At 39.7% G+C, this 27,539-nt stretch overlaps 1 protein-coding gene across 3 annotated transcripts in view; it reads right to left on the reverse strand.

Moving 5' to 3' along the window:
- LOC126470566 (uncharacterized) overlaps positions 1 to 27,539 on the reverse strand; it is a 280,645-nt gene that overhangs the window by 211,890 nt on the left and 41,216 nt on the right. For 2 of the 3 annotated variants that reach the window (XM_050098507.1, XM_050098508.1), the window contains exons 4-7: positions 23,512 to 23,624; positions 20,807 to 20,892; positions 19,372 to 20,713; positions 19,094 to 19,159 (exon numbers count right to left, since the gene is read on the reverse strand). In XM_050098507.1, coding sequence (XP_049954464.1) covers positions 19,094 to 19,159; positions 19,372 to 20,713; positions 20,807 to 20,892; positions 23,512 to 23,624 — 1,607 coding nt within the window. The remainder of the gene's footprint in view (positions 1 to 19,093; positions 19,160 to 19,371; positions 20,714 to 20,806; positions 20,893 to 23,511; positions 23,625 to 27,539) is intronic. The other variant, XM_050098510.1, reaches the window with a different exon arrangement.

The following is a 27,539-nucleotide window of genomic DNA, read 5'->3' on the forward strand; positions in this document are numbered from 1 at the left end:
GGCAGTAATGAGGGGGAGGGAAGTGCAAAAGTGGAAAATGCAGTGGACAGAAGAAATCAGAAATTTGTTGTAGGCCAAGTTCGTACACAGAAAAGTTTGGAGGCGTAAGTACTGAGAAGAATAATATAAATTACCAATATCGCAAATCAAGTACAAAGCCCACTCTCTGGATGATGCTGCAGGAAGTGGCCTTGATTTTGCCTCATGGAATATAGCGCCACCAACCACAATACAACTGGGAACTCAATGACAACCCTTACTATATCAGTTCGTGATAACTGTGATTGGAAGTTCCAAAATTTAACATCCACAGCACAGAGACCTATATAGAATCTCAATTGTTCTCTCTCATGCTCACATTTACAAACTAATTCATTACCAAATACGAACATTCTTCAAAGAATAAGTGAATCAAGCTAGGAGAGAGGTAGTGAGGATGAAGGAAGGCAGTATTGTGGGAGGGGAAGGGGGGGGGGGGGCAGGGAGTGGGAACTGGCAGATGGTAGGAAGGCGAGGTGGAGGTAGAGGAGGAGGACACAGTGACAGTTTTGTAGTGTCTTCCAGCAACAGTTTGCAGCTCCTAGAGTTGAGGGGAGAGGAACCTCAAGATGGGGTAGGAAAAGGAAATATGCAGCAGACTCTGCCAATGAGTATGAAGGATAGCAGAAGCACAAATGTTAGGCAGAAGAGAGTGCTGCTGCTAAAAAGCAGTCATGCCAGAGGTGTAGCGACCACAATTACAGGAGAAATTAAGGGAAGAGTATCGAGACACCAGTATTGTCAAGCCGATTGGTGGGCTGAACTGTGACTGAGACTAACGTCTTTGTGAAAGGCTTTCACTAAAGATGATCTGCTAGTGATAGTGTATGGGGGAGGAAACAGCTTGGATACAGACAAGCTATACAACATAGGTGGCAAACTGAACGAGACAGCATTCCTAACCAGTGGTACCAATGTGTGTGTGACTGCAGCCTCGTCTTGGCTGTGTTGTACGGTTTGTCAATGTGATGTTGGAAAGGACAATGGTGACTGTTGACTGGGACACATTGCACTGGTGGCAGTGGAGACAATCCTACCTTCCTTCCTTCCTTCCTTCCTTGGGGGACACACAAACTCAAATTATGTGTTGTCATGGGTAGGGGGACTATTCTTCTTTTTAGGATAAACCACAACAACATGGTCCTCTCCTTAACAGGTATCCCAAGTAGTTAAGAGACTACTTCATTGCATGCATAGAAGACAGAATGGACCACATGAAAATGCACAAACCCCACAGAAATTTGCTCAGAATTATTTATTCATCATCAAATTGTGCAGTCCATTAAAAATCTGTAGCACACCAGCTCAAAGGTGAATTATAGTCTTTGAACAATACAGATCACTGGTGTAGATATAATGAAATAAAAAGGTGGAACACATTTTAAAGCTAGAGATGATCACAATTAGATATGAATTGGCAGCTGCTAAACTAACAAAGCTAGACATATGTAAGAAGTTAATCATTCTGCATGTGTACCACTAACCTAATGGTAATGTGAACACTTTCCTCAACAAATTAGGTGAAGTTCTGGAAAGAGTCTCAGCCCTCAAAATGAGCGTAATATTATGTGGAACATGAATATAAACCACATGTGTTGAGGGTAACAGGCTTTGTAAAACCTGCAAAACTGCAGGTCTCTAAAAGGATTTTCTCAGAATATAAAATATATTCTTTTTCTTGGGCACTGACAAATCAAACCTGGGATGAAGTGTATATGGAAAACAATGTGGATGCTAACTTCACTCAATTCTACACACTGTTTAAATTTATTATTGAGGATGTATTTCCAGAAGTAGCCACTCCAACAGCAGCAGCTAACAAAAATTGATGGATAGCTGTAGGTATTAGAAGGTCCTCCCAGACATTTAAAATTTTTCAGTTCCTTGGAAAAGTTTGCACTACAGTATTCCACAGTTCGCAAATCACTATCACAGATACAGAAAGACAGAGGAGGATACTGCTTGCTGAAAAAATATTTAAATATGACAGAGAAAAAAGTAAAGCAGTGTATGATATCATAAAAAAGAAGTTGGAAAAGGCAGAGAAGTATAACAACATACAAATCAAAGATGGGCATAGAACACTAGAAAATCCTCAGGAATTGGCACATTTTATGAATGACTATTTTTCTGAAATTGAGAACTTGCAACAAAATCTTCCAGAAACAAATGTAGTACTAACAATGATTTATACAGTAAGCACAATCATGGTGGTCTTCAACAACAGAGCTTGCAGTCAAAAAGACAGTACAGAAATAATTTTTTAAAAAAAGTCAGTAGGTATAGATGAGGTTCAAGATCCTGTTCTGAAGGCATGAACAGGTACCATACAAGCCCCATTAACAAAAATAATAAATGTCTCCTTTAGTTGACATGCCGTATTTACTCGAATCTAAGCCGCACTCGAATCTAAGCTGCACCTGAGAAATGAGACTCTAAATCAAGGAAAAAAAAATTTCTCGAATCTAAGCCACACCTGAAATTTGGGACTTGAACTTCAGGGGGACAGAAAAGTTTTAGGCCGCACCTGCAAATCGAAACAATGTTGGTCCATTGTAACATGAGACACAATTTAGGTTGAATGAATGACGATACAGCTACAGTAGTTTGGTTCGAGTCATAGGCTTAGCAGTTAAACTTTACCAGGTAGCCATTGCTATGCGTCAGGCACTCTGTCCGTATTTATACGGATACCCTTCCTTTTTCACGTCCTTCATCTGGTTTGAATTGATTGCTTATTTTCCTTTGGTCTGATAAGTGCCGTTCTCTTTGTTATAGGTGTTTATGTCACTCTAAGCTGAAAATGCATTACTGTACTGTGTCATCCAATGTTGTCGCATTCTGATAATCAGTGTTTACGGCCTGTCGCCGCTCGCGGCATGGCTTGCTTTTGTGCGCGCTACCGCCACTTACAATTAAAAAAAAAAAAGAGAGGAATCATCTCATTAGCGAAACAATGGCAAGAGACTGCTATTTGTTAAATTAAAAGCGTTTTATTGATAGCTATTTGTTGTTACTTACACTGCTGCTTTCTTTGATAATGATCAACAAGAACCAAATAATAGACTGCGTATGATAGAAGATGTAGTGAACGAGAGTTTAGCGAAAATTTTTCTCCGTTTGAAAATCTTTGCAGACGCCTTTTTAGTACATTACATTCTGCACAGAAATTAGTCATCTTAGATTTAAAAATCTAGTCAATTGCCGTGCTTCATTTCTGTCTGTATCACTATTAGGCATAAGAATAATACGAATATAAATAAGACACGATATGTATATTCTTCCGCGTTTGCTGTTGTCTCACTCTAGTTTCGTAGTTTATTAGGCAGACAGGATTTAAATGAGACAGCAGTAAACATGAAAGAATACATGGCAAAATGCTTATATTCGTATTATTCTTATGGTGAAGAGAATACTGCATGTGATTCACAATTCATAAAAGTTCCTGTCAGCAACCATCTCTTCTCACAGCTAGGAACAAATTCAGAACCTAAGAGTTGGCCGTATTGACAAACATCCCAGTCTTGCCAATCGGATTTTCATAGTACATTGAAATGTTGCTACATTCGAAGATGAACAATACGGAATTTGTATTTACTTCGTTGGATAATGTATGAAAATGCAGTGGTCAAAACTCGGGGCGGAGAAAAAAGCTCGTCTTCCACCTCCTCTTTTTTTTTTTCACTGACGCAGAGGTTTTGGGGCCAGTATTTATCTTTGTGCCTGCAAAGCATGCCTGTGTAGCGTTACATATATTAGACAGCAGAAGTTAGTTGTGACGGCACCTACCAACATTTTTCAGAACTTCCGCTTACTTTGCACTCGATTCTAAGCCGCAGGCGGATTTTTTGATTACAAAAACCAGAAAAAACGTACGGCTTAGATTCGAGTAAATACGGTATTAAAAATAGGTACAGCGGGGAGTACTGAAAACTACAGGCCAGTTTCACTACTGTCTGCATTCTGAAAGATAGTTAAATTACCATGAAATAAAGACTAATTAATTACAGGAATAAATTAAACTTTTTTAACGAAGTACAGCTTCATTTCCGAAGTGGGAGAAGTACAATATTGGTCATTACAGAGATCGTAATAGTTGTACTTGAAGCACTTGACAAGGATGACTGTGTCACAGGAATATTCTTGGATTTATCCAAGACTTTTGAGGATACTGTTGACAGTAAAATAGTACTAAAAAGGTCAGAAACGCAAGGTAAGAGGAATGGCAAACAAGTGATTTCAGTCTTACAGGCTCCAGAAGGAACAGATAACTCAAACATCTGCTGCTGATAAATTTTTAGTAAAACAACTGTCAGACAAGACACACACATAAATATAGGTGTTCCTCGGGGTAATATATTAGATCCAACTTTGTTCTTAATATGTATCAATGACTTTCCAGACAGTATAGGACATGGAGAGAAAGTTCTCTTTGCTGATGACTGTAACATCATAGTAACTGATATAACACCAAAATTCCTATTAGAGAAAGCAAATGAAGCCCTCAATATTTACAACTAGACAGTATGTAATGAATAAACACTAAATATAAAGCAAACAAACAGTATGCACTTCAGAATAAAGTGGGAAAACAATGCTGGCATATTAAGCATAGGTGATAAATTTATAGATGGCGTACAAGTGTGAGGCTTTTACAAATGAATACTGTTTGTCAATTAGCATGGACTGAACACACAAAGATGCCGAAAAAAAAGTCACGTGTATGTTCTATAACTTGTTTGTAACAACCAATGTTTTGTGGTGTACTATTCTAATGTACACTTATTTCTTGGCTATGGGATTCTTTTCTGGAGATCAAAGGAACAAAACAGGTGTACAATTTTTAAACCGTACAAAAGGGCTGTAAGAATAATAGCCAGAAGCAGTAGTCTTACTGCAGAAAGTGGGTGCATCTACCAATCTGTTGTGTATATCAGGGAAAACAATACTAAGTATTCCACTAATAGTTTTATACATAATCATGGAACAAGAGCCAGTTTGGGCTTACACTTACCAAGGAAAAACAAACAAAAAACTGAAACTAGTATTTCATATTGTATAATAAACTGCCCAAAGAAATGTAAAAGATTACTAAAATTCATTTTTTTTAAAAAAAAAGCAGCTAAAACATTGTTTACAAGTAATGCAAGCTACACAATCAAAGATTACTTGGAGCATTCAGAGTAGTGGTTAATAATGAAAGGTGATAACTACATCACCTTGTCACCTCACAATATCATAAAGCTTTTTCAAGGAAAGCAAATACATGATAGTAATGTCTTGACATTCTCTTAAGTTCAACATTTCACTCATCATGTGGGTGATGCTGACTCAGTTTTTCAAGTGGCCTGAGGGGAGGAGATCGAGAGTCAGTCAGTCCAGTGGATTGGAGTTAGTATAAGGGGGATAGCAGCAAGTTCGTGCTCCCGAAGCCATCAGTGGGGATCCTTGGTGTGTGTGTGTGTGTGTGTGTGTGTGTGTGTGTGTGTGTGTGTGTAGCAATAAAGAAGAAAACTGTGTTTATATTTAAAGAATATTGTACAATAGGGACCAATCACATGAGACAGTGCAGTTGTTAAGAAGCTGACCTCATTATCTAGAGATGGAGCTTACTCTGTCCAGCCATCCTCACTTAGGCTTTTCATGGTTTCCGTAAGTAATTCAGGCAGATGTCAGAATAGTTCCTTAAAAAATGGCCATGGCTGACCACCCATCCACCTTTTATTGCAACTGAGCAGGGTGGCGCAATGGTTAGCACAATGGACTCACATTTGGGAGGACAGCGGTTCAAACCCATGTCCGGCCATCCCTAAATTGCTTCAGGCAAATGCCGGGGTGGTTCCTTTAAAAGGGCACTGCCGATTTCCTTCCACACCATTCCCTAATCTGATGGGATCGTTGACCTTGCTGTTTGGTCCCCTTCCCAACTCAACCAACCAACCCTTTTAGAGCATACTTGCATATTCTGTGTGTATGTATAATTTTTGAGCTATTTAGCCTATTATCATTGCATTATGATGATAAATACTATATCATCATAAGATGATACTAGATGGGTGAATGAATGAATAAATAAATATGTTTAAAACGTCCTATCAATATATAATAAGGGTAAATTTGCTGAAATTAGAAGAATAGTGCACATGCTGATCTCTTACTAAATAACTGGATGAGCCAGCCCAGCTGAACATTGCCTAGTATTTATTTATGTACTAGAATTCTGAGGGACAATTGGTTTGTTACTCTGTCATGGACCGATCAGCACACGCAAAACAATGTGGACTACATGTATAAAAAAGTAAAGCAAGCGATTTGCAATAGAACATATACGCAAGGAACAAAAATACAGCCAATGATTTGAAAATATTATGAGGCATTCCAACACAGAGTAAAAAGAGTGAGCCACGAAAGAGTCTTTCAGCATAGCTCCGAAACTATGGTGCAGTTCACTCACATTTTTCAGTTCTTTTGGAAGCTTACGGAAGATAAAACTTGTAGAATAGTGCAACTTTTCTGTGCAATTATTATGAAAGTGTTGATGAGGATGTTTGGTTTGTGGGGCACTCAACTGCACGGTCATCAGCGCCCAAACAAATTCCCAATTTTTACACAGTTCAATTTTTACACAATCCAGTCTAGCTACTGTCATGAATGATGGTGGTGGTGGTGGTGGTGGTGGTGGTGGTGAAATGATGAGGACAACACAAACATCTAGTCCCAGAGCAGAGAAAATCCCCAACCCAGCCAAGAATTGAACCCTAGCCACTAGACCACGAGCTATGGATGTTATGAAAGTGTCATTTAAGTGCAAACTCCCTTTTTCTAGTGTTCCCTAAGTGAATGCTGTAGTTACTTTACAAATAGTCCATACAATTAAAGAACTGCATCATCACGAACACCCTTTGTGAAGGCAAAGGGTTGCCAAAAATGTGATATTGTAAGACATAAAAGAGTGTTAATAAATGAAGCAAACAGCCCCCCAAATATTAGCAGACTGCCAACAGAGCTGAGTTTAGCTGCAGCAATGACCATCAGCATACAAGTGGGTGTGGTGTGAAGATACTATTAGGCATATGCCACGAGGTGAGGTGAGGCCATGAGGGTAAAGACTACTTTCTAAAATATAATGGGGAGAGATCCAAAAGTTTAGATGTCAGGACAACAAACACTGCAATAGCTGATATTGAGAATGGAAATGAAAGGCTATCTACAAATACTGAACATTCAAAACCACCAATATATGCAGCAAACCTTTCATTTCATCATTAAAATGAATGCGGTATCATCATTCATGGCCCACCACTGTGGGCATAGCAACCAACTGCAGAGATTTTGCTTTTAGTGGAGACAGTGGCACTCAGCTTTAACACAATATGCTGAATATGATGCTTCTTAGAAAGGTTTTCAATCTACATTCAGCCCAAAAATGCCATAATGTCTAACATAACTAATTATATGATACTAAAATGTCATATTTATGTGAGTTCTCAGCCTGTGTCGTGTGACGGGACTGTGAAATCCATGTGGTGCTGCACAGTAGACATATTCACTTCCCAACACCACAGCTAGGTTACAATAACAGTAGTTTGTTAACCCTTAACCAAACCCATTCTTTCCTGCAGGGATGCATTGTAGTCACACTCAACAACATGACAGCACATTGTGCCACAATATCACAAATGCAGGCATCTCTAATTGGTTTAGTGTCCTAGTACCCAGCAGGATACCACTATCTTACCTCTGAGTGAAGAGATGGTGTGGTCTTTTTCATCTGCTGGGTACATATGCTTAATATCTCTAAGACCACCCTGTGAGTCAGGACAAATGAGGATTTTGACAGAGTGATTACATCTTGTCTACTCCAGTGCCTTAAAGGTAACACATATGGTAATGCTACATAAAACATTTTTAATTCCAGATGTAAACTTAACTTGAGAACACATTCAGGAAATACAACACAGTTACTTAAGTCACTCTGCTTAGATGCTTCATTGTAATCGACACTGTAACTGTTGAGCTCCAGTAAAATTTTACAAATATTTTGGCATCAAAATGCAGTCTAGCATAAATGTCATTTCAGCTCCCATTAATATCAAATAATTCTGGGTTTTCTGATCAACCACGATGGGGAAGGACACAACTTTCAGTGAAGAAGATGGTCTGCATTTAGTGTCACTACTTTTCACTTAGCTGAATTCCATATGAACACATTGCTCATGCTTGATTTTTGTAGTTTTGCTCTAGTGGATCGTTAAGAATGGCTCTAAATATTGGTGACTGCGTGGTTAACGATAAACTTTCATGAGGGCTTGTCACCTGACAACGAGCAGTGTCTTGCCAGCCTGTGGCCATCACAATCCCCTAATGGGAACAATGTCACTAGTTTCAAGGTACAATGGACTAGTTGAGCCATGAACTGCCCATTGATAGCCAAATCAGGCTCACACAAAAAAAGCTGAGATTCCAAGAACCTCATTGAACTTTTAAATCTCTAACATTCAGCCTCACTTGAAGCCTGTGAGAGTTAAAAAGGTGATATGCATAATTAAAATTCTCACACATTTCTTTGATGAAAATTTAAAACTTTCAGCACCCACCCATTACTCCAGCTGCTTTATAATCACCTGTAAGTGATGCTTAGTCTTTGCATAGCTCGAAGGAGAGCAAAATATAGTTAAGTTACACACAAATAATATGCATTTGATGTGGGACTGAACAGTGGACAATATAACATTAATTGTTGCACCTTACTTAAGTACCCTTACCACAGTAATACTATTCTCTCGTACATATCTGTATGACACAGTAACACCTATTGCATACCTGAAAAATTGTGTGAAAGGAAGAACCATATGATAGCAGGTAGACATACACAACTTGAGTAGCTAAGGTATATTATGTTACAGTGCTGCTTCTGGGATGGGGAGGTGTGCTGGCCCTGGATTGAACCCACCTGGCATATTAACAACGAGATTCGATGTGCCGGCCAGCCTTGATATTGTTTCTAGGCAGTTGCACACATTCCACTAGGTGAATATTGGGCTGGAACCCAAGTCCTGCCTCAGTTATGCGATTTGCACTCATTTAAAAGCTTTTGTTCACTTTTACACGTCATTATTAAATGCAGACAGTTGGGGTACACACATTCTGTCACTGGGGAGGGGTGTGCAGGAAGGTGGTGTAAACAGAGTGGGCATCCTGCCACACCTTAAACAAGCTGTGCCAAATCTGTTTCTAACAATGCCGAACCTGTGTCAATATGAGACAAAGACACAGGTAAAAGAAAAGGAGAGGAAGAAGAAGAAGAAGAAGAAGAAGAAGAAGAAGTATCAAGTACAAAGGACACAACAATCGGTTGCAATTAATGTTTATTGCAAATCCAAATTTCAGTGACGTTATGGCCATCTTCACTACTAAAACATGTGTAGAGAACCAGTTATAATAAGGTAACATGCATGCCTTATTGTATGTATTACTTGCAGCTGAGCACAAAACACTCAATTTCAATGGCTGCTTCAAAACCTGAACCACCTGGATCCCTTCCCTATGCCGCCAGCTTCTTTGAACTTACAATACATCCTCTGCTCCCATAATCGTCCTGGCATCAATCTCGGATAACCCACTGTCCCCGTACCCTCCACCCAACAGTTTTCCCTTCCTCTGGCCAGTCACTCCATCCCAGTTCACATACCTATGTTGAATTGTGTATGTGCTGCTTCCCACCAGCCTTAAAATCATGTCAGCCTATATACCTACCACTCCTCCTCTCCCACATCCCTAGTCAGCAAACCGGCTGCTTCCCTCCAAGCTTCTAGCCAATCACCCCCAGTCCCTCTCCCTGCCCCCCCTCTCCCACTACCTGACACAATCGCCCCACCTGCCGAAAAACAGCATTGGCACTGTTGGTCTAGCATCAGGGGCACAAGTGTGTGTGTGTGTGTGTGTGTGTGTGTGTGTGTGTGTGTGTGTGTGTGTGTGTGTGTGGTTTTTTTTTTTTTTTTTTTTTTTTTTTAACTCATCGAAGGAAAACTCTGAAAGCTTTCATTTATCTGTGCCTATTGACAACTCAATGCTTCTGCTTTTCAACGAGTGGTCACCTTTAATACAGAAGTACTTACATTCTACAAGAACTTTCCTACAATATTTATTATATGTACAGTTGTATAAGTTTAAATGTGAGTCAGTGAGAAAAATTCATTTCGAAGACTGAATTCTCACTGAAGCCGGTGTTTACAGATACAACACAGCTGGCTTTTAGCGTACTTCATACCAATCTACAGTGCCCTCTTTACATGTGTGATGGGTTGACAAAATTTATTACCTTTTTTTTTGCAATTCATATCTTTTATCACTGTATTTATTAATTTTTACTTTTAAAACTTTTGCACATAAAACAAATAAGGTGGTTATAATTAAAAACAGAAATTAATGTTTTACTGTTATACATGCGTGGTGGTGATAGTGTGAACTAACCAGTGGCACTGGTTATTGCCGCACACTTTACAACTGAACATATTTTGGAAAATACAAAACATCTTGTTCAAGAGATCTAAGTAAATAAAAAATTTTTCGTGGACTGATTCCAACACACACACACACACACACACACACACACACACACACACTGGTCCGACAATTAGAACCTATTTACGATTACTATCGTTTGGAGTCACATATGCGTACATATGTTTCTGGGGAGAAATATAATGTATTTCCCTCATTATTATCTTATGTAGTTGAAAGTTTATTAGTTTTAACATTGAAATGTGTAAATTATAATGTATTTTATGTGAAACCCAGGACAGAGGATATTATAGAGCAGAAAGATTTCAGGTCCTTGTGACATATCAGTGCTGGTATGATAACTTTTAACACCATTCTTGCCTGTTCCAGTTGCTTTAACCATGCTTAGATTGTAACACTGTTTTAATAAAATTTTACCAACTTAGGTCTTTTGAATAAGATGTTTTGTATTACTTAACCTATGTTCAGTTATAAGGTGTGCAGCAATAACCCATGCCACTGGTTAACTTACTTACTATCATGTTTGTATAACTATAAAACAATCAATTGCAAAGTGTGCAGCAATAACCAATGTCACTGGTTAGTTTCCACAACTACCACCACATATGCATAACTGAAAAACACCAGTCACTGTTTTTAACTACAACTACCTTATCTATTTTATGTGAATAAGTCCTAAAAGTAGGAAATGATACTTACAATTATAAAACATATGAACTGTAAACAAGTTAATACATTTTATCAAAACATCAAACACGTACAGAGGGCACCGCAGATTGGTATGGCGTACACTGGAGCCAGCTGTGTTGTAACAGTAAACAGAAGTCTCTATGTGAACTCAACCTTTGACATGAATAGTTAAGTTGGGACAGTGTGTGTGTGTGTGTGTGTGTGTGTGTGTGTACTAGTTTTAACTTACATTTACTGATATGTATTTTATCACTGACTCAGATTTAAAACTTATATGACTAAATGTCTAATAAGGCATGCATGCTACCTTAGTGTACCTGGTTCTTTATGTGTCATAATACTGAAGATGACCGCACAATGAGCAAACTGGAAAATTTTTTCTTGTTTTGTTCCATATGGAAAGCAAAGAGCTTGCAATATAAGTGATCTATTCCACAGTATCAAAGTTCTTAAGGTATGCATTTGCGTTTTACAGCCCACGTTTACTAGACTTTTTTTCTTTGAGGGATCATTCCAGTCATATCTATGAATACTGAATATTCTTCTTGGGACACTCTGTATATTACGTAGACTATGATGGAGTTTTTCACTTTCTTCACTGCCACTGAAAACAATGATGATGATTCCTACGGTAATCGGATATTTATGAGAAGGAGAGGTGATAACTTTAATTCCCCATCCCTGCAAGTCATGATAGTCCCTTTCAGCCAGATTTGATACAAACAGCTAAAAGGATTTCTTTTGCCTAATTTATTAATTACCATAACATGGATGGTGTCATTTCATGGTGCAGCCTCTCATGCACCAGACAATGCTAACACCACCTTCCACATTGAGGAGAAACTCTACTCCTCACCATTGCTATAACTTGTGTTCTCAACTTGCCTCATCATTAACCCTAATAATGCCTACGAAATTTCAATAATGTATACTACCAACAGTTGTGGGGTGGGCAGGTACTTTATTACCACCACGAAAAAGAAAAAGAAAAAATACAAATTTTGCTAATTGTTGTTGACTGTTGTTAGTAAAACACTTATTAAAGAGCTACCGATGTTTACACAGAGTCCAGAAAGAACCTGAAAATATTGAATATGACATTCACTGTGAAAAGTGGCATCTAATACTGCAGGAGTGTGACTTTATAACCACCTAAATTAGACTTAAGTTTTTTGATTAAGTTTAACTGAAAAAACTGAAAACAATTATACAGTCGAGTAGAATAATTTATTAAAATCTATTACTTATTCAAAATTTTAAAATTTAAAGTACATGACTAGATTACAATAATTGCAAAAAGTGGGCATAAAGTACAACCTCTATCCCATTGCTGTTGCTATGGTTAATGTTTGATGACAACAGGTAGCATGATGTAGGTTTCTGGTGAGAGTGATAAAAATGAAGTGTTTTACCACAGTAATTTCAGTGGGTGTTGTTTGCAGACACTCCTGTTTCAATACAACATTTACTGGCAAGCTGCCATAATTCCCAATAACACTTCTAATAGCTTTACATTTCTGTGCAGAGCTAGTGGAATCATTTAACAAATCCGCAACAACTTGCCATGACCTTTTCTTGTTCTCCCTGATTGTTATTAAAACCTCTGAATTTACAACCACAAAAGGCCTTGAGGTTCAATGCAAGATAGTGTCTGCACTGTTGCAAAACAACATACTGGTCATAAGTGTGGAATATTACCCATTGTACCACCACAAGACTGCTGCATTCTTAAGCCAATTTGGAATAAATCAACTGTTGGTTGGAGGATCACACTTCTAATCTTATCCACTCGATCTAGAACATTCAATACTGAATTACAATCAGTTGGTTGTGCAGAATCCAGTTTGATCAGCTGGGTGACCCTTATGGATGCTGCCTTTCAGCAACTGTCCTATCCAATAGGTGAGTGCAGATAGGAAACTTATTGCTTAAGATGATCACTAACTGCCACTGCAGAGTCTGCAACGGCACAGCAGCAAAACAGGAGGTCAATACTGGAGAATGACCACAATGTACCTCAACAGTATCATTGATATCTCAGTAGTATGCATTTCCAAGCACTGAATTAAGTGGAGGGGGGGAGGGGGGGGGGGGAATGAAATCTTCCTACTACTGCAGAATTAATAGCAAAGCATGGTGGGGTAGAGATTTACATTGCTGCCATAAAAATTAATAAGTTCAATTTGGTTATTGTGGCAGTTTACCGATCACCATAAAGAAATTTTGAACTTTTCTTAAATAAAATGGAATCATTAAAAAAAGTAAATAAAATTGAATGTGATTCAATAATTTGTGGAGACTTCAACATTGATTTTCTTACAAAATTAGAAACACGGAGGCCCTTTTGAACCTTGCTAAATCCTACAATTTAAATGCTGAAGTAAATGCTGCTACCTGCGTAACACACACTTGGAAAACAGCTTTAGATAGTTATCTAGTGAAGATCAGTTTATACAGCACTTCAATAGAAATTTCCAATGCAGACTTTAATGACCATTTAGCTCAAACATTAAACTTCAAAGTAAAAGGCAGTATTGGGAACAACATGTCTTTGGAAACCACACTTAAATGCTACTTTAACAGCTTACTACATGAAGAAAAATTGTCATCAGTTTATAAAATTAATGCTCTAAAATAAAAATGTAACACCTTCATTGATACATTAACCCATCACTTTGAAACTACATTCCCACAGAAAACTGTAACCACAAGGGAAATTCTAGAACAAACAATTGGATCACAAGGGGGATAAGAATTTCATGCCAGGAAAAGGGATTACTACATAAAATGTGTAATCTGAGTAATTGCTCACCTGAATTACACATATATAACAAAAAATATTCCAGAACTCTAAGAATAGTACTAAGTTTAGTAAAAATAATGCCATAAATACATTTATTAATCAACAAATAAAGTGAAGGCCGTGTGGAGTGTTATAAAAAATGAAACTAATACAAACACAACATCAAGTAAAAATTTAACACTATCACAAGAAAATAAAAACTAAAAAACTGTTTAGAAGTAGCCAATACATTTAACAAGCTATTCTTGAGTGTTACATATATGACAACATGAAAGCTAAATAAGAATACCCATTGCAACAAATATAAAATAAGTGCAATACAACAAATATAAAATAAGTGCATGCAATCGGTCAATGTACATCAACACTGTCATACACAATGATGCTGCAAAAGCAATAAAAGAACTAAAAATCTCTAACTTTGCAGGTATTGTTAGTGTCCCTGCAACAATCAGAAAGAAGAGTGCTCTGAACCTAGTCAAACTAATTACACACTTACAAGACTGTTCACTTTAAGCATGTATGTACTGAAATCATGTAAGGTAATTCCAATACATAGAAAAGGGTAGAGAGAATAATGTATATAATACATGCCCATCACAATTTTCTCCTGCATTCCAAAAATATTAGAAAAAGTTACTTCTGATGAACTTACAGAATTTAATCAAAATCCTATGTAATGAACAAAACAGACTAAGAAACAAGAGGTCAACAATAACTGCATTTATGAATGCATAAATTGTATATTAAGCCCGACAGACCAGAGACAGGACTCAACAGGAGTACTTATTGACCTAAAAACAGCTTTTCACATTGTGCATCATAAGATGATGCTTTCAAAGCTTGAAACGTATGGCATTTGAGGTCTGTCCAACTGTTGGATCAGATCCTGCCTGAGTAATCGTCAGCAAGCAATGAACATCACGCAAACTAGTGTCAACCTTAAAACTGTTTCTGAACACTAATTAAATAAGATGCATGCCAAAGACCCATATTGGGACCCCTTCTGATCCTTTTGTACATTAACAATCTAAGCTCAAACGTGGATGCTCATAGAAGATCATATTTGCAGACAAATTACAGTTATCAGTAAAAACTTTAGAAAGAAAACAGTAAAGAGTGCATATAATGCCTATTTTCATTCACACCTTAAACTTGGAGCCACATTTTGGGGAAACTCTAAAGCAGCTAACAGCACATTCAAACTGCAAAAAAAGAGCTGTTGAGAGTCATGTTTAGATGCAGAAGCTAGAGACTCATATAAAGCTCTGGTACTTCTCCTTTGTCATGTACCTACAATATGGAAACCCTTATAGTCTTTAACCCTTATAGTCTAAAAGTAAAGATAATAGGTAAAACAGTAGACTGCAAAAAATTGTGATATTCTTGATCATTTTACTAGACAAAACAAAAAGTTACATATGACCCAACTTAACACATTCCCATGCCAAAACAGTACTTTCCACTTTATAACAAAGTTCCTAAAAACATCAAAGCAAATACTGAGGTCAAAATCTTTGGAAAATCTGTGTAATGTCATATTTACAGTATCACTGCTTTTACTCCACTGAGGAATATTTATATGTTCAAAATGTATTATTTGTAATTTTAAATATGTATTCATAGAAATTACTTTCACCTGTAGGCACGTAAATTAGCTTGTCCAAAGTCTTATGCATAAGCTGTATGTAGAAAGTGTATTATTTGTAATTTTAAATACGTATGCATAGAAACCACTTTCACCTGTATGCACGTAAATTAGCTTGTCTAAAGTCTTTTGCATGAGCCGTTTTTGTGGAGTAGAGGACCAACAAAAATACAACAAAATACGATACAATACCCCTAACAGTCAGAAGACAGAGCTACTGTAACAGTACAGCACACTCAACAATTCTATCCCTGAGCATATATGTATATCTGTGTAGTTCATCGTGTTTAATGTCATTATCACCTAATGCCATAACTGTCTATTCGTTTTGACTCAGCTTTCTTAATATTTCTTCACAGTTTTATGTTACCGGTACTCTTCATTTAGGCTATGACACAGTGGTATTTCATTCATTCACTTTTACAAGAATTCAAAAAGGAAGTTACACATGGCATCCCATGCTGAGACCACTGAACAACAAGAGAGTGGTAAATTGTCCAAAGAGAGTACATGTTCTGGGTTTCCTGCAGACACGCTCTGCTGCAGAATGGATAATGGGTGCATCACAATGTGGGAGTGAAGTGGCCTACCAACCTGAAATGTACTCCAAAGTTTAAGTACACAGGACAGTTAGATTATTGTGGGCAAAATGTCTAAACTGTGTGAAATTCTGGCAGTATATGGGCCAAATGCTATGTCACATACAGCCTTAGTGAAATGGTGCCAACTATTTGACCAATGTTGCACAGAAATGGGTAATGCTAATTGGGAAGGAAAGCCAATGACATAAACCACAGATGACAATGTTCAGGAAATAGAGGAATTGTTTCGCACCAGTTGCACATTTGCTACCGCAAAGAGGTTCTTGAATGGCTCCATGACCAAGGAGCAGATTTCTATCACTGAAAAACTGAATGACTGGTGGAAAATTCTCACCATTTTATACAGAGACTTTGTGACATGCTGAAAAATGGTATCATGTATCTGTGTCACTTTGAAGTGTACTATAGCATTCAATAAAAGTTGCTTGGACTCTACAACAATGTGTAACTAATTTTTTGAAACTACTGCTTCTTAAAATATATCTATTTGAACTGATTATAAAGTTATCAACTCGCCATCTGATGACCGTACTTATGCAGCTGCACTTTCATGAAAGAGCATATTTCTTTACTTCCTTTCTTTGTTTTACTATATTTCTCTTGACTGGAACAGCAAAACTTTAATAAATTAACAGGGTTGGAGTCTTTTAACATCATCTTATACCCAGAACACATGCTCTTTGTCACTTTTAGTTGTTCAACGTTTTTTGCGTAAGACAGGAACAAATTCCCTAATCCACATTGGGTGACTACAAAGCAGTTAACATAGACAGTAGAGGAAATGCATCTCTCTCTCTCTCTCTCTCTCTCTCTCTCTCTCTCTCTCTCTCTCTCTCTCTCTCTCTCTTTGTACACTGTCAAACCACATTTCTGAACGCAGTTTCATATTTGTACCCCACACTGTGTGCCCAAGCTTCTGGCACTGAAAATACAACATTAGTTTGGGATATACAACAGCCTTGCCTCTATAGTCAGATACATCCCACTTTTATCCTATTGGAGGGGGATGGAGATAAATAAAAACAAGAAAATAATGCAGTGCGTCACTTCTAATGCACAGTTTGCATATCAATTATGTTTCGTGCTTCATTTGCATAGTCCTATGTTCTGCACTTTTAATAAGCACAATATAATTGTGTGTTGCCGCAGCTTTATTGGAACGAGGAAGAATTCTTTTATTCATGCAGAGATGATGCTAACCTCCACGAAATTTTGTTTGTTTATGTTGGTACAAAAATAAAAGCCAAATCATACAATGAAGTGGTCATCTGTGACTTCAGTTTTAACAGTTAGCAAGAAACGTGTACCTGAAAGCAAATATGCCGTACTTCTCATGCAGATTATCCCAAAACTACAACCACAGATGAACACACTGATGAAGTTCACAAAATGGTACTGAAAGGTCAGCACTTAAACATATATGAAGTAGCTGATAACACAAATATATCAGAATAATTTGTGTATATTACAGAACTGTTTAAGTACAGGAAATCATTGGGAAACATGGGTGCCACATTTTTTCATCCTTAATTTTGGCCATCATTGAATGGTTTCTCAAAAATGTTAGGACTATTTTTTTAAATCCCATCTGATTTTTTGCACAAACTATTAAGTGTCGATGTGACACAAACTGAGCACTTCATGTCAGAAATGAAAGAGTAATTAGTGCCATATGCGTGCCACACATGTCGCACACTTGCACAGTACAAATGTAAAAGGAATAATGAAATTACTACCCACACTGTAGCCCTAATGATCAAGTGTTTGCTGGAAATAAATCACTACAATTTTGTTTGCCAAATGGGGGGGGGGGGGAGCGGGAGGGGGGGGGGGGGGGAAGAAGTCTAGAGGTTCACATTTCACAGACTATAATGTCTATACAGTGGAGGAGCACAATCTTGGATTCAAGAAGGCTGGGACAAGAACCCATCATACTATCTTCAAGGGAATTATACCAGTATTTGCCCTTACTTATCTAAGGGAGCTTGGAAACTACTCTGGATTACTACATGAGAATTTGAACCCTCTCCTCCTGAAAGAAACACCAGTATCTTAAGCATCCCATCACCTTATTTGGTACATGAAAAATATTTTGCTGTTCTGTACACACAGTTTAGAAATAGCAATATTAAAAATCTGCCAATTCAGAAATAATGACACATACTTTCAACTTTAAGCTTAAGAAGAATCAAAGGCTCACAATGGTTCCTTCAAGGGAAGTTCATCAAAAACATCAACACCACACAGTATCACAATACTAACAGAGCATAATTCCATCAAAGACTGAGTTTTATATTACAGCTACATGATGGACCAATTAAACACATTTAAGAATAACTTAAGATACAGGCAGAAAAATAAATGGCGATGTCAAAATGCCATTGTTTACAGATTATTTAAAGAATTTTATCATTGTTTCCTACATATCCCTAATAAATTCTGTAGTATTCAACATGTTTGTTAACTTACAGAGTGCTCCGAGTGGAATGTAACATTAAAAATTACAGTGGTGTTTACAACTGAGCTCGTTTTAGAGTCTGTCCTGCCCCACCATCATTCACACACAGGTGGTAGAATTAATGTTAAAACTGGCAGTAATATAATTATTGTACACTAAAGGGTAATGAATCTAGCAAACATCATTTTTCATTCTTTTGATAAAATTCAAAATTAAAATTCAAAGTACTAAAATGGAATTCCCTCACAAGACCTCCAAAGATTAATTTGGCCAAATATCTACAATGATCAACATTTAAAACAAATGTTATATTATGATATTGTTCATACCTGATACATTCTTTTCGGCCACAGACTGTGTAGTGCCAGCCCAATCTTTCACCCGTAATGTTGGTCCTGTAGAAAATACACAAATTTAAGGACTTACCACTAACTTGCATTCATTTCAACTCGGGTAACTGAACTGAATAACTAAGAAACATATTTATCAATATTCAAATATAATTTTATTAGTTTTCCAATATAGTCTTGTTACATCCATACCTACATTCTATTTCCTAACTTTCATAATCTCAGTTATACTCTCCAGAACAAATTAAAGAACTTACCTATTTCTGACTCAGCAGCAGAATGGTCCGAGCAGCTACTCAGGTCTGTAGAGGATTCAGCTCTTTCCTTCCTTCTCAGAGTTTTCCCCCACGGCTTTCTTCGTCTGCGCCTACGCTTAGGTACTAGTTGACTTTGCATACTGTCAATCTCTCCTTCACTCACACACTTCCGGTAGTTCTTCGTTAGATCAATATCAGACTCTGAGGTCTCAGATTCCATGTGGCTTGCAGATCTGGCTCTACGTACAATGTCACTATCACCAAAGGGACTTCGTGTCCTAGATCTAGTTCTAGGTTCCACATCGCGGTAACCCAAGGGTGTCCGTGCCTGTCCCCTACTCCTAGTAGGGCTTGAGGATTTCCTTCGTGTATTAATTATAGTCTCTACATCACTGCCCACACAGGGGCTCGAGGAGGTTCTTCGTGTCGTAGACCGAGTTTCCCTGTCGCTGACCCCATAGGGGCTCAATGATGTCCTCCGTGTCATTGATCTAGTTTCTCTGTCACTGCCCCCACAAGGGCTCAAAGATGCCCTTCGCGTCCTAACTCTAGTTTCGTCGTCACTTCCACCTAATTGGCTAGTGGATGTCTTTCCTCTTCCAGTTCTAGCTTCAATATCACTCCCCTCCAAGTGGCACGAGGATGTCTTTTGTGTCGTTCGTGTATCGTCACTGCTAACAAATGGGCTCCGTGTCGTAATTTTATTTTCAATGTCACTTCCCCCGAAGGAGCTTAAGGACATCCTTCGAGTCATAGACCTCGTTTCAATATCACTTCCGCCGAGAGGGCTTGAGGACATCCTCTGTCTTCTAATTTTAGTTTCGGTGTTACCACCTTGAAAGGGACTCGAAGACATTCTTCGTGTTCTGGCTCTGTTTTCGACGTCACTTTCCCCTAAGGAGCTAGAGGACATCCTTCGCGTCATAGACCTTGTTTCGATATCACTGACACCAAAAGGGCTCGAGGATGTCCTTTGTCTTCTATGTTCGGCTTCCACACGATCACACATATCTGAATCATTATCATTATCAAGTAATCTTGACTGCCATGGTGACTCTAAACCACTGTTTTCAGAATCAGACACAGTGAGCTTACTGCTTTTCTGCCTAGATTGAATCTGGGCATCACTATCACTGTCACTGTTGTCAGAATTACCTCCTTTTCTGCGTCTTCGACGTCTATTTGTTTGGAAAAGCTCGGCAATATTTAACTTCCTCATCCGAAGCCGACGCTCCTCTTTTGAGTATTTTGGTTCGAGATTTGTCCGGGAAGTATTTGAGCGCTGTGGTGCTGACTTACTTTTAGGATTACTGGCACGTGCATGACGTCTAACACGTAACTGCTATAAACAGAGAGGGGGAAAAATTGTAATTTGAAATTTCTTGTACAGGAAACTAAGGTTACAGTTGTGTTTCTGAAATGTTTTTAGTTTTACCTGAGAGTTGGTTTCCGCAAGTTTAGTTATTCGATGTCCCTTTATATCTTTTACAAAGCCGTCATAAAACAGCACTTTATATACACCTGTAAATAACAAAAAGGTGATGTAAGTTCACTCCTTTCAATTACAAGAAAAATAAGCTTGTATATGTCTTTTTACTAATCAGTATGCTACTACTAACTTATACTAAAGGAGTTCACACTGTTTCCAACATCAAATAATTTCATAGTATGCAATGAGAGAGCAAAACTAAGTCATACATTTTACAAATTATATGTAAACATGAAAGTTTAAACAAGTACTTCTGTGATGAAACAGTTGGCATAACTCATATTACAAATGGTTAAATGCCACACACAATATTTCAGTACTACTTACCAAATTCTCATATTACTAACAAGACAGCACAAAACAAACTCAACATTGCTTTATTTAATGATGTACTGTATGAAAAAAGTGTCATCAAACTAATAATGCAGTATCAAGCACAGGCAAAGGCTAAATGGGATGACAAGAAAAGTGATAATGTTCAAAAGAAACATTTTCAACTTACAATTTCAGCCTGCTATTGCTTTATATACTGCCAAATACCACCCTGGATTTCTAAAAACAGTACTACACAAGAGCAAACAAGTTTTGTAACTACCCATGTGCATAATTATATCAAACTCTGAAATGAGCTAACATGAAGGAGCATGCTTGATAAGGAGGGAGGAGAAAGAGGAAAGGGAAAAGTATGGACAGGAAAAACATTCTAAAGGGGCAGAGAGATTCTAAAGGGGGAGAGGCAGAAATTGAAAGAGAGTGAGCAAGAGCAGCGTGATTAAAATAACCTTGGACTTTTGATGGTCCAGGCTGATGGGGGGGGAAAGGTGGGGGAGAGATAGGCAGAGAGAGAGAGAGAGAGAGAGAGAGAGAGAGAGAGAGAGAGAGGGAAAGAAGGAGGGAGGGGGAAGCAAGGAGGGGGAGGCAAGGAGGGGGAGGCAAGGAGGGGGAGGCAAGGAGGGGGAGGCAAGGAGGGGGAGGCAAGGAGGGGGAGGCAAGGAGGGAGGGAGGGGGAGGCAAGGAGGGGGAGGCAAGGAGGGAGGGAGGGGGAGGCAAGGAGGGAGGGAGGGGGAGGCAAGGAGGGGGAGGCAAGGAGGGAGGGAGGGGGAGGCAAGGAGGGGGAGGCAAGGAGGGAGGGGGAGGCAAGGAAGGAGGGGAGGGGGGTGGGGGAGGCAAGGAAGGAGGGGAGGGGGGTGGGGGAGGCAAAGAAGGAGGGGAGGGGGGTGGGGGAGGCAAGGAAGGAGGGAAGGGGGTGGGGGAGGCAAGGAAGGATGGAGGGAGGGGGAGGCAAGGAAGGATGGGGGGAGGGAGGAGGAGGCAAGGAAGGATGGGGGGAGGGAGGAGGAGGCAAGGAAGGATGGAGGGAGGAGGAGGCAAGGAAGGATGGAGGGAGGGAGGAGGAGGCAAGGAAGGATGGAGGGAGGGAGGGAGGAGGAGGAGGCAAGGAAGGAGGGAGGGAGGGAGGGAGGAGGAGGAGGCAAGGAAGGATGGAGGGAGGGAGGGAGAAGGAGGAGGCAAGGAAGGATGGAGGGAGGGAGGAGGAGGCAAGGAAGGGTGGGGGGAGGGAGGAGGAGGCAAGGAAGGATGGGGGAGGGAGGAGGAGGCAAGGAAGGATGGGGGGAGGGAGGAGGAGGCAAGGAAGGATGGGGGGAGGGAGGAGGAGGCAAGGATGGAGGGAGGAGGAGGCAAGGAAGGATGGAGGGATGGAGGGAGGGAGGAGGAGGCAAGGAAGGATGGAGGGAGGGAGGGAGGGAGGGAGGAGGAGGAGGCAAGGAAGGATGGAGGGAGGGAGGGAGGAGGAGGAGGCAAGGAAGGATGGAGGGAGGGAGGAGGAGGCAAGGAAGGATGGAGGGAGGGAGGGAGGGGGGGCAAGGAAGGATGGAAGGAAGGAGGGAGGGGGGCAAGGAAGGATGGAAGGAAGGAGGGAGGGGGGCAAGAAAGGATGGAAGGAGGGAGGGGGAGGCAAGGAAGGATGGAAGGAGGGAGGGGGAGGCAAGGAAGGCAGCAGGGAGGGGGAGGGGGAGGGAGAGGGGGGGAGAGAGAGAGAGAGAGAGAGAGGGAGAGAGAGAGAGAGAGATAGGAGGAGGAGAGAGAGGAGGAGGAGAGAGAGGAGGAGGAGAGAGAGGAGGAGGAGAGAGAGGAGGAGGGAGGGAAGGAGGGAGGGAGGGGAGGGAGGCAAGGAGGGAGGGGGAGGCAAGGAGGGAGGGGAGGGTGGGAGGGAGGGGAGGGTGAGAGGGAGGGAGGAGAGGGTGAGAGGGAGGGAGGGAGGGAGGGAGGGAGTCAAGGAGGGGGAGTGGTAGGGGTGAGGGGCAGGGGTGAGGGGGAAGGGTCGGAGTGAGGGGGAGTGGTCGAATCAATGGGGAGGGGTATGAGTGAGGGGGGAGGGGCTGAGAAAGAAGTCGTCACAACCTATTATATCAACATTTCTGATATCATCTGAAAAGATTTACTGAAATCCTTGAAAACCTATGTCAAAATGCCAAGATTGTGATCTGACCTATGCTCATTCTAAATAGGTGTACAGGATTATTGAAGCCATTGTAAATTAGTCTTCGCAACTACAAGGCTAGTGCTCAACAAAGATTCCATACTTACAAATTTTGTAACTAAACTAGTACATTACTAAATAAATGAAGAGAAATAAAATACAAAAATACCCTTTGATACAATAGCTTTGATTTCTGCTGGGTACTTGCGGCTGTCGTTCCATGTTGCCATTACCTTTTCACCAACTCTAAATGGTTTCGTTGGTTTCGTTGGTTTAGTTTGTCTGAAAATAAAATCACTGACATAAAATTTCATGACCTGTTATCTTTTTTACTTCATGAAAATGAATACTGCATTATATATGCAAAAACGTAAATCGTACATGACTATTGCTGGTGCACTTATTATGATATAGCAATGTTAAAAAAGCGAGAAAGCTTACTGAGACCAAACAAACAATGCCTGCCTGTTCAGTAACCTAAAATACTCATAGGATCCAAACTGTGGTACAGGTAGCAAATTTATGTTGACTCCAATCTAACTCAACAAAGTGCAGCAATTCTTCATGGCATCAGCTCAACAAGTGGCTAGAAGACCCTCTGGAGAAATACTAAACCGTGATCCATTGATAACTGACCAATGTTCCTTCACAATCATGGGTGGTTTTTGTGCTAAAACAGCTTGTGCATGCTCCTGGGTACGTAGTCCTTCGTTTGCCAGAATGTTCATCAAACAGCGTTTTTATTTTTCCTTGTCCTATGAACACATGCATTATTCCAGGGGGGGGGGGGGGGGGGGGGGAGACCAAGTTGAAGAGCACATGTGAGTAATAACGACCCTCAACTGTCCACTTACAAACATAGTAAGTATCAGTTGGCTCCACATACGTTACAGGAGAACACGCTATCTTAAGTGCCTAGATGACAATCAGCCTACATGGCATCACTTTTCTAAGGCCCCAGTGAGTTGTCAGGTGAAACATTAGCTCACGTGCAGGGCCATAGTAAGGGCATTCACACAGCTCTCTTGCACCCATATCCTCACTGTTCTGCCGAAAATGCAACTGTGGTTGCTTAAAAAACTCTGAAGTCCCTCTAGCTTGTTCACCTTATAACATGTTTAATACAATTTCTGTTGTTAGTGTGGTATGTTAGTCTGGTATACAAAGTAGTTATGTTCAACCACCACAATGCCCAAGTAATAGTTAATGCCTTCAATGCAATATTCCTGTAATCCTGCTGATAAGGATATATTTGCAGAATTTTCAGGTATTTATCAGCATTGGGCACAACGTATTTCATAGTAATTTGTGATTAACAGTTATATATTCTGTTAACTTTGGTAGCAACATCCTCCCAGAAAATATTTTCTCCTTGTGTGGTTAGTGCAACATTTCCATGTTTTTCCACTGAACGACCAGCTTCTTCTAAGTCAGTGCCTGAAATTTTAAGTTCATGATGTAAACTTCATGCAGTAATTCAGCTGCTGTAGTGTAATATTGTGTTTTGCACATATAATAACTGTCATAATATGTTCCAGACGGTTACCCCTCCCCTTCAAACAGCAGTGTATATTTTAGGCATTTTGTCATGCATCAGCACTGTTTTTGACATCGTTACACAAGTCTGTCAGTGAACACAAACTTGACAAAAGTTTTTCTCTCTATGTTTCTTCACGGAATCTGTGAATTTTATCCAATGGTTTCTTTCATTAGTTACACATTTCTTTAGTGTTCACATATACTTTGTAATAGTCAGAATAAAGCCTCACTGTGTATGCTGTTCTCAGGCATGGGATGAGTTATTTGGTATTTTTAAGTGGCTTGAAATCAAATCTGAATGGTGTCAAGCATTTCGAAGCTGCTCCGAATCGGTGTTTTGGGTGAAATGTTGAGTCATGCACCAGAGATACCGAAGGGACCTCAACAACTACCCTCTTCAACTGAAACTGTCTCCTCTACAAGAAGTACAGGATCTATCACTACTCATCCATTTGACTGTGATAGCATGTCAATGGTAGGTCTACAGGCCTGGTACGAGGGAAGGGGATGTGTGTGGGTGGAGTCCAGGAAGAACATAGGGTATTACAACCATCATCTTAACCAACAACGAATTAAGTGGAGAACTTAGGGTATTACAACCATCAGATTAATCAACAAATTCAAATAACTCTCTCTCATCAAAACTGAAACGAAGCAAATGGTAGGGTCTATCAATCATCATCTATTCAAATGTACAATGAATAACAATGCCCCTTATGGAAACAGCAGCACGGGATGGAATGGATCACATTATGCATTCAGTGTATGACTAGAGACCTTATTCGACATATTTTAAGAGACTGTTCTAGCAGCCAATGAGGGAACACACTGCAACCAGTTGCAGATTGTGGCACACGCTGGAACAAATAATGGGTCACCTGGAATCCCAAGTCATACTTCAAATCATTTCAGTGACAGGCATAGGCGGTTGAAAAGACCAGCACTGCTCATGGAGTCTCACCAAAGCTCACAATTTGTAGCTCTGTTCCCAGAACTGATTGAGGCCAATGGTTCTGAGCTGAGTAGTATGTCTGAACCAGAATCTTCAATGGTTACATGACAATGTAGGTTGTGATTTCCTGGACTTACACCACAGGTTTGAGTATTGTAGCCATCCTTTCAATGGCTTAGCTGTGTACTGCACATCAGGTACTGCTACCCACGTGGCTAACACAGTGTGGAGTCCACACAGGTAGTTTTTTACCCCTTTACACTACTCTCCAGATACTGACAGCTGTAGGAGACCGCAAAGTATTTGTGTAACACCCGAAAAAATGGCCCCCATTATTCTTCATCATTTTCTTCTAGCAATAAGTACAAAACTAAACTGTGATCATTCATTTTGAGAAACTGCTCATGACTGAAGCTAAGTACAACACTGAGCTGCAGACTACTTGCACATGGAACATCACGCACCACACTCAGTGCCAGTGGCCGCAAATAAAGTACTTAAAACTTCTATTTTCTCAAAACTGTAATGAGATATGGCTTTTGATCCAGCTTTAAAAACAACTTTGATGTGTTAGCTACATTTAGCACACAGAAAGCACATTTTTCACTGCAAAACCTTCAAATGTTACATGACAGGGTTACTTAATTTTCAAATATCACAATAACTATGACCAATATCAGAAACCAAACACTTCATCATTAAGATGTGATGTGAAATTATAAGATAAGAATAAATCAATTTTGTGTGCCAATTAGTTGCCTCAGAACAGGAGGAGAAGAATTATACAGGGTGTTTCAAAAAGAATATATGTATTTCAAACATTTATTAAATTTTAAGACATACGAATATGAAAGCTTACACACACATTTACAAACCTCTCAAGTTCAGATTACAGACGTTCAATATGCCCTCCATCAGCGACACAAACAATATCACATCGACACTCAACTTCCTCCCATACTCAGGCAAGCATGTCCTTTGTCACTGATGTTATGGCAGTACAGATCCAGTTCTTCAACTCTTCCAGGTTACGCGGGAGTGGTGGAACATAAGTGTTGTCTTTAACAAAATCCCACAGGAAGAAGTCGAGGGTGTCAAATCCGGTGACCAAGGAGCCCAACTGAGACATGCTAAGTCGCCAGCTCCTTGACGACCAGTCCAACGGTTCGGTAGAGTTTCATTCACACACACTTGGCGACTCCAGTGAGAGGGTGCCCTGTCCTGTTGAAAAATGAAGTTGTCTTCGTGCAGCCTCAGAAACAACCAGTTTTGTATGTTGGAAAGCAGTCTGAATTCATGCAACATTTTCTTCAGGAACATGAGGGTGGCCAGGACTCTCTTCTTTACATACACATCACGTATCTACAAACTGTCGATAACATCTGCGAATGTTCCACCCATTCAGAGATCAATTTGGTACCTCAACTTCAAACGTCTTTGCAGTGTTATCACGGAATTGCACTTTGCAAACTCGAGAACACAAAATAGTTTCTGCTGCGGAGTAGCCATTTTAAACATATGATGGTTACTAAGTAAACCAGAAGGCAGCTGACATCTAGCGGCTATTAATATAAACTGGACTATGTATTCGTTTCGCCAATAGCTGATCCGAGATGCAGCGATCTATAGTTTGGACAAAATAATACTTTGTAATATGTATATTCTTTTTGAAATACCCTGTATATGGTGATTGAAAAGCCATGTCC

The sequence above is a fragment of the Schistocerca serialis genome, chromosome 3 (assembly GCF_023864345.2).
Source record: "Schistocerca serialis cubense isolate TAMUIC-IGC-003099 chromosome 3, iqSchSeri2.2, whole genome shotgun sequence".
In the NCBI taxonomy this organism is placed as follows: Eukaryota; Metazoa; Arthropoda; class Insecta; order Orthoptera; family Acrididae; genus Schistocerca; species Schistocerca serialis.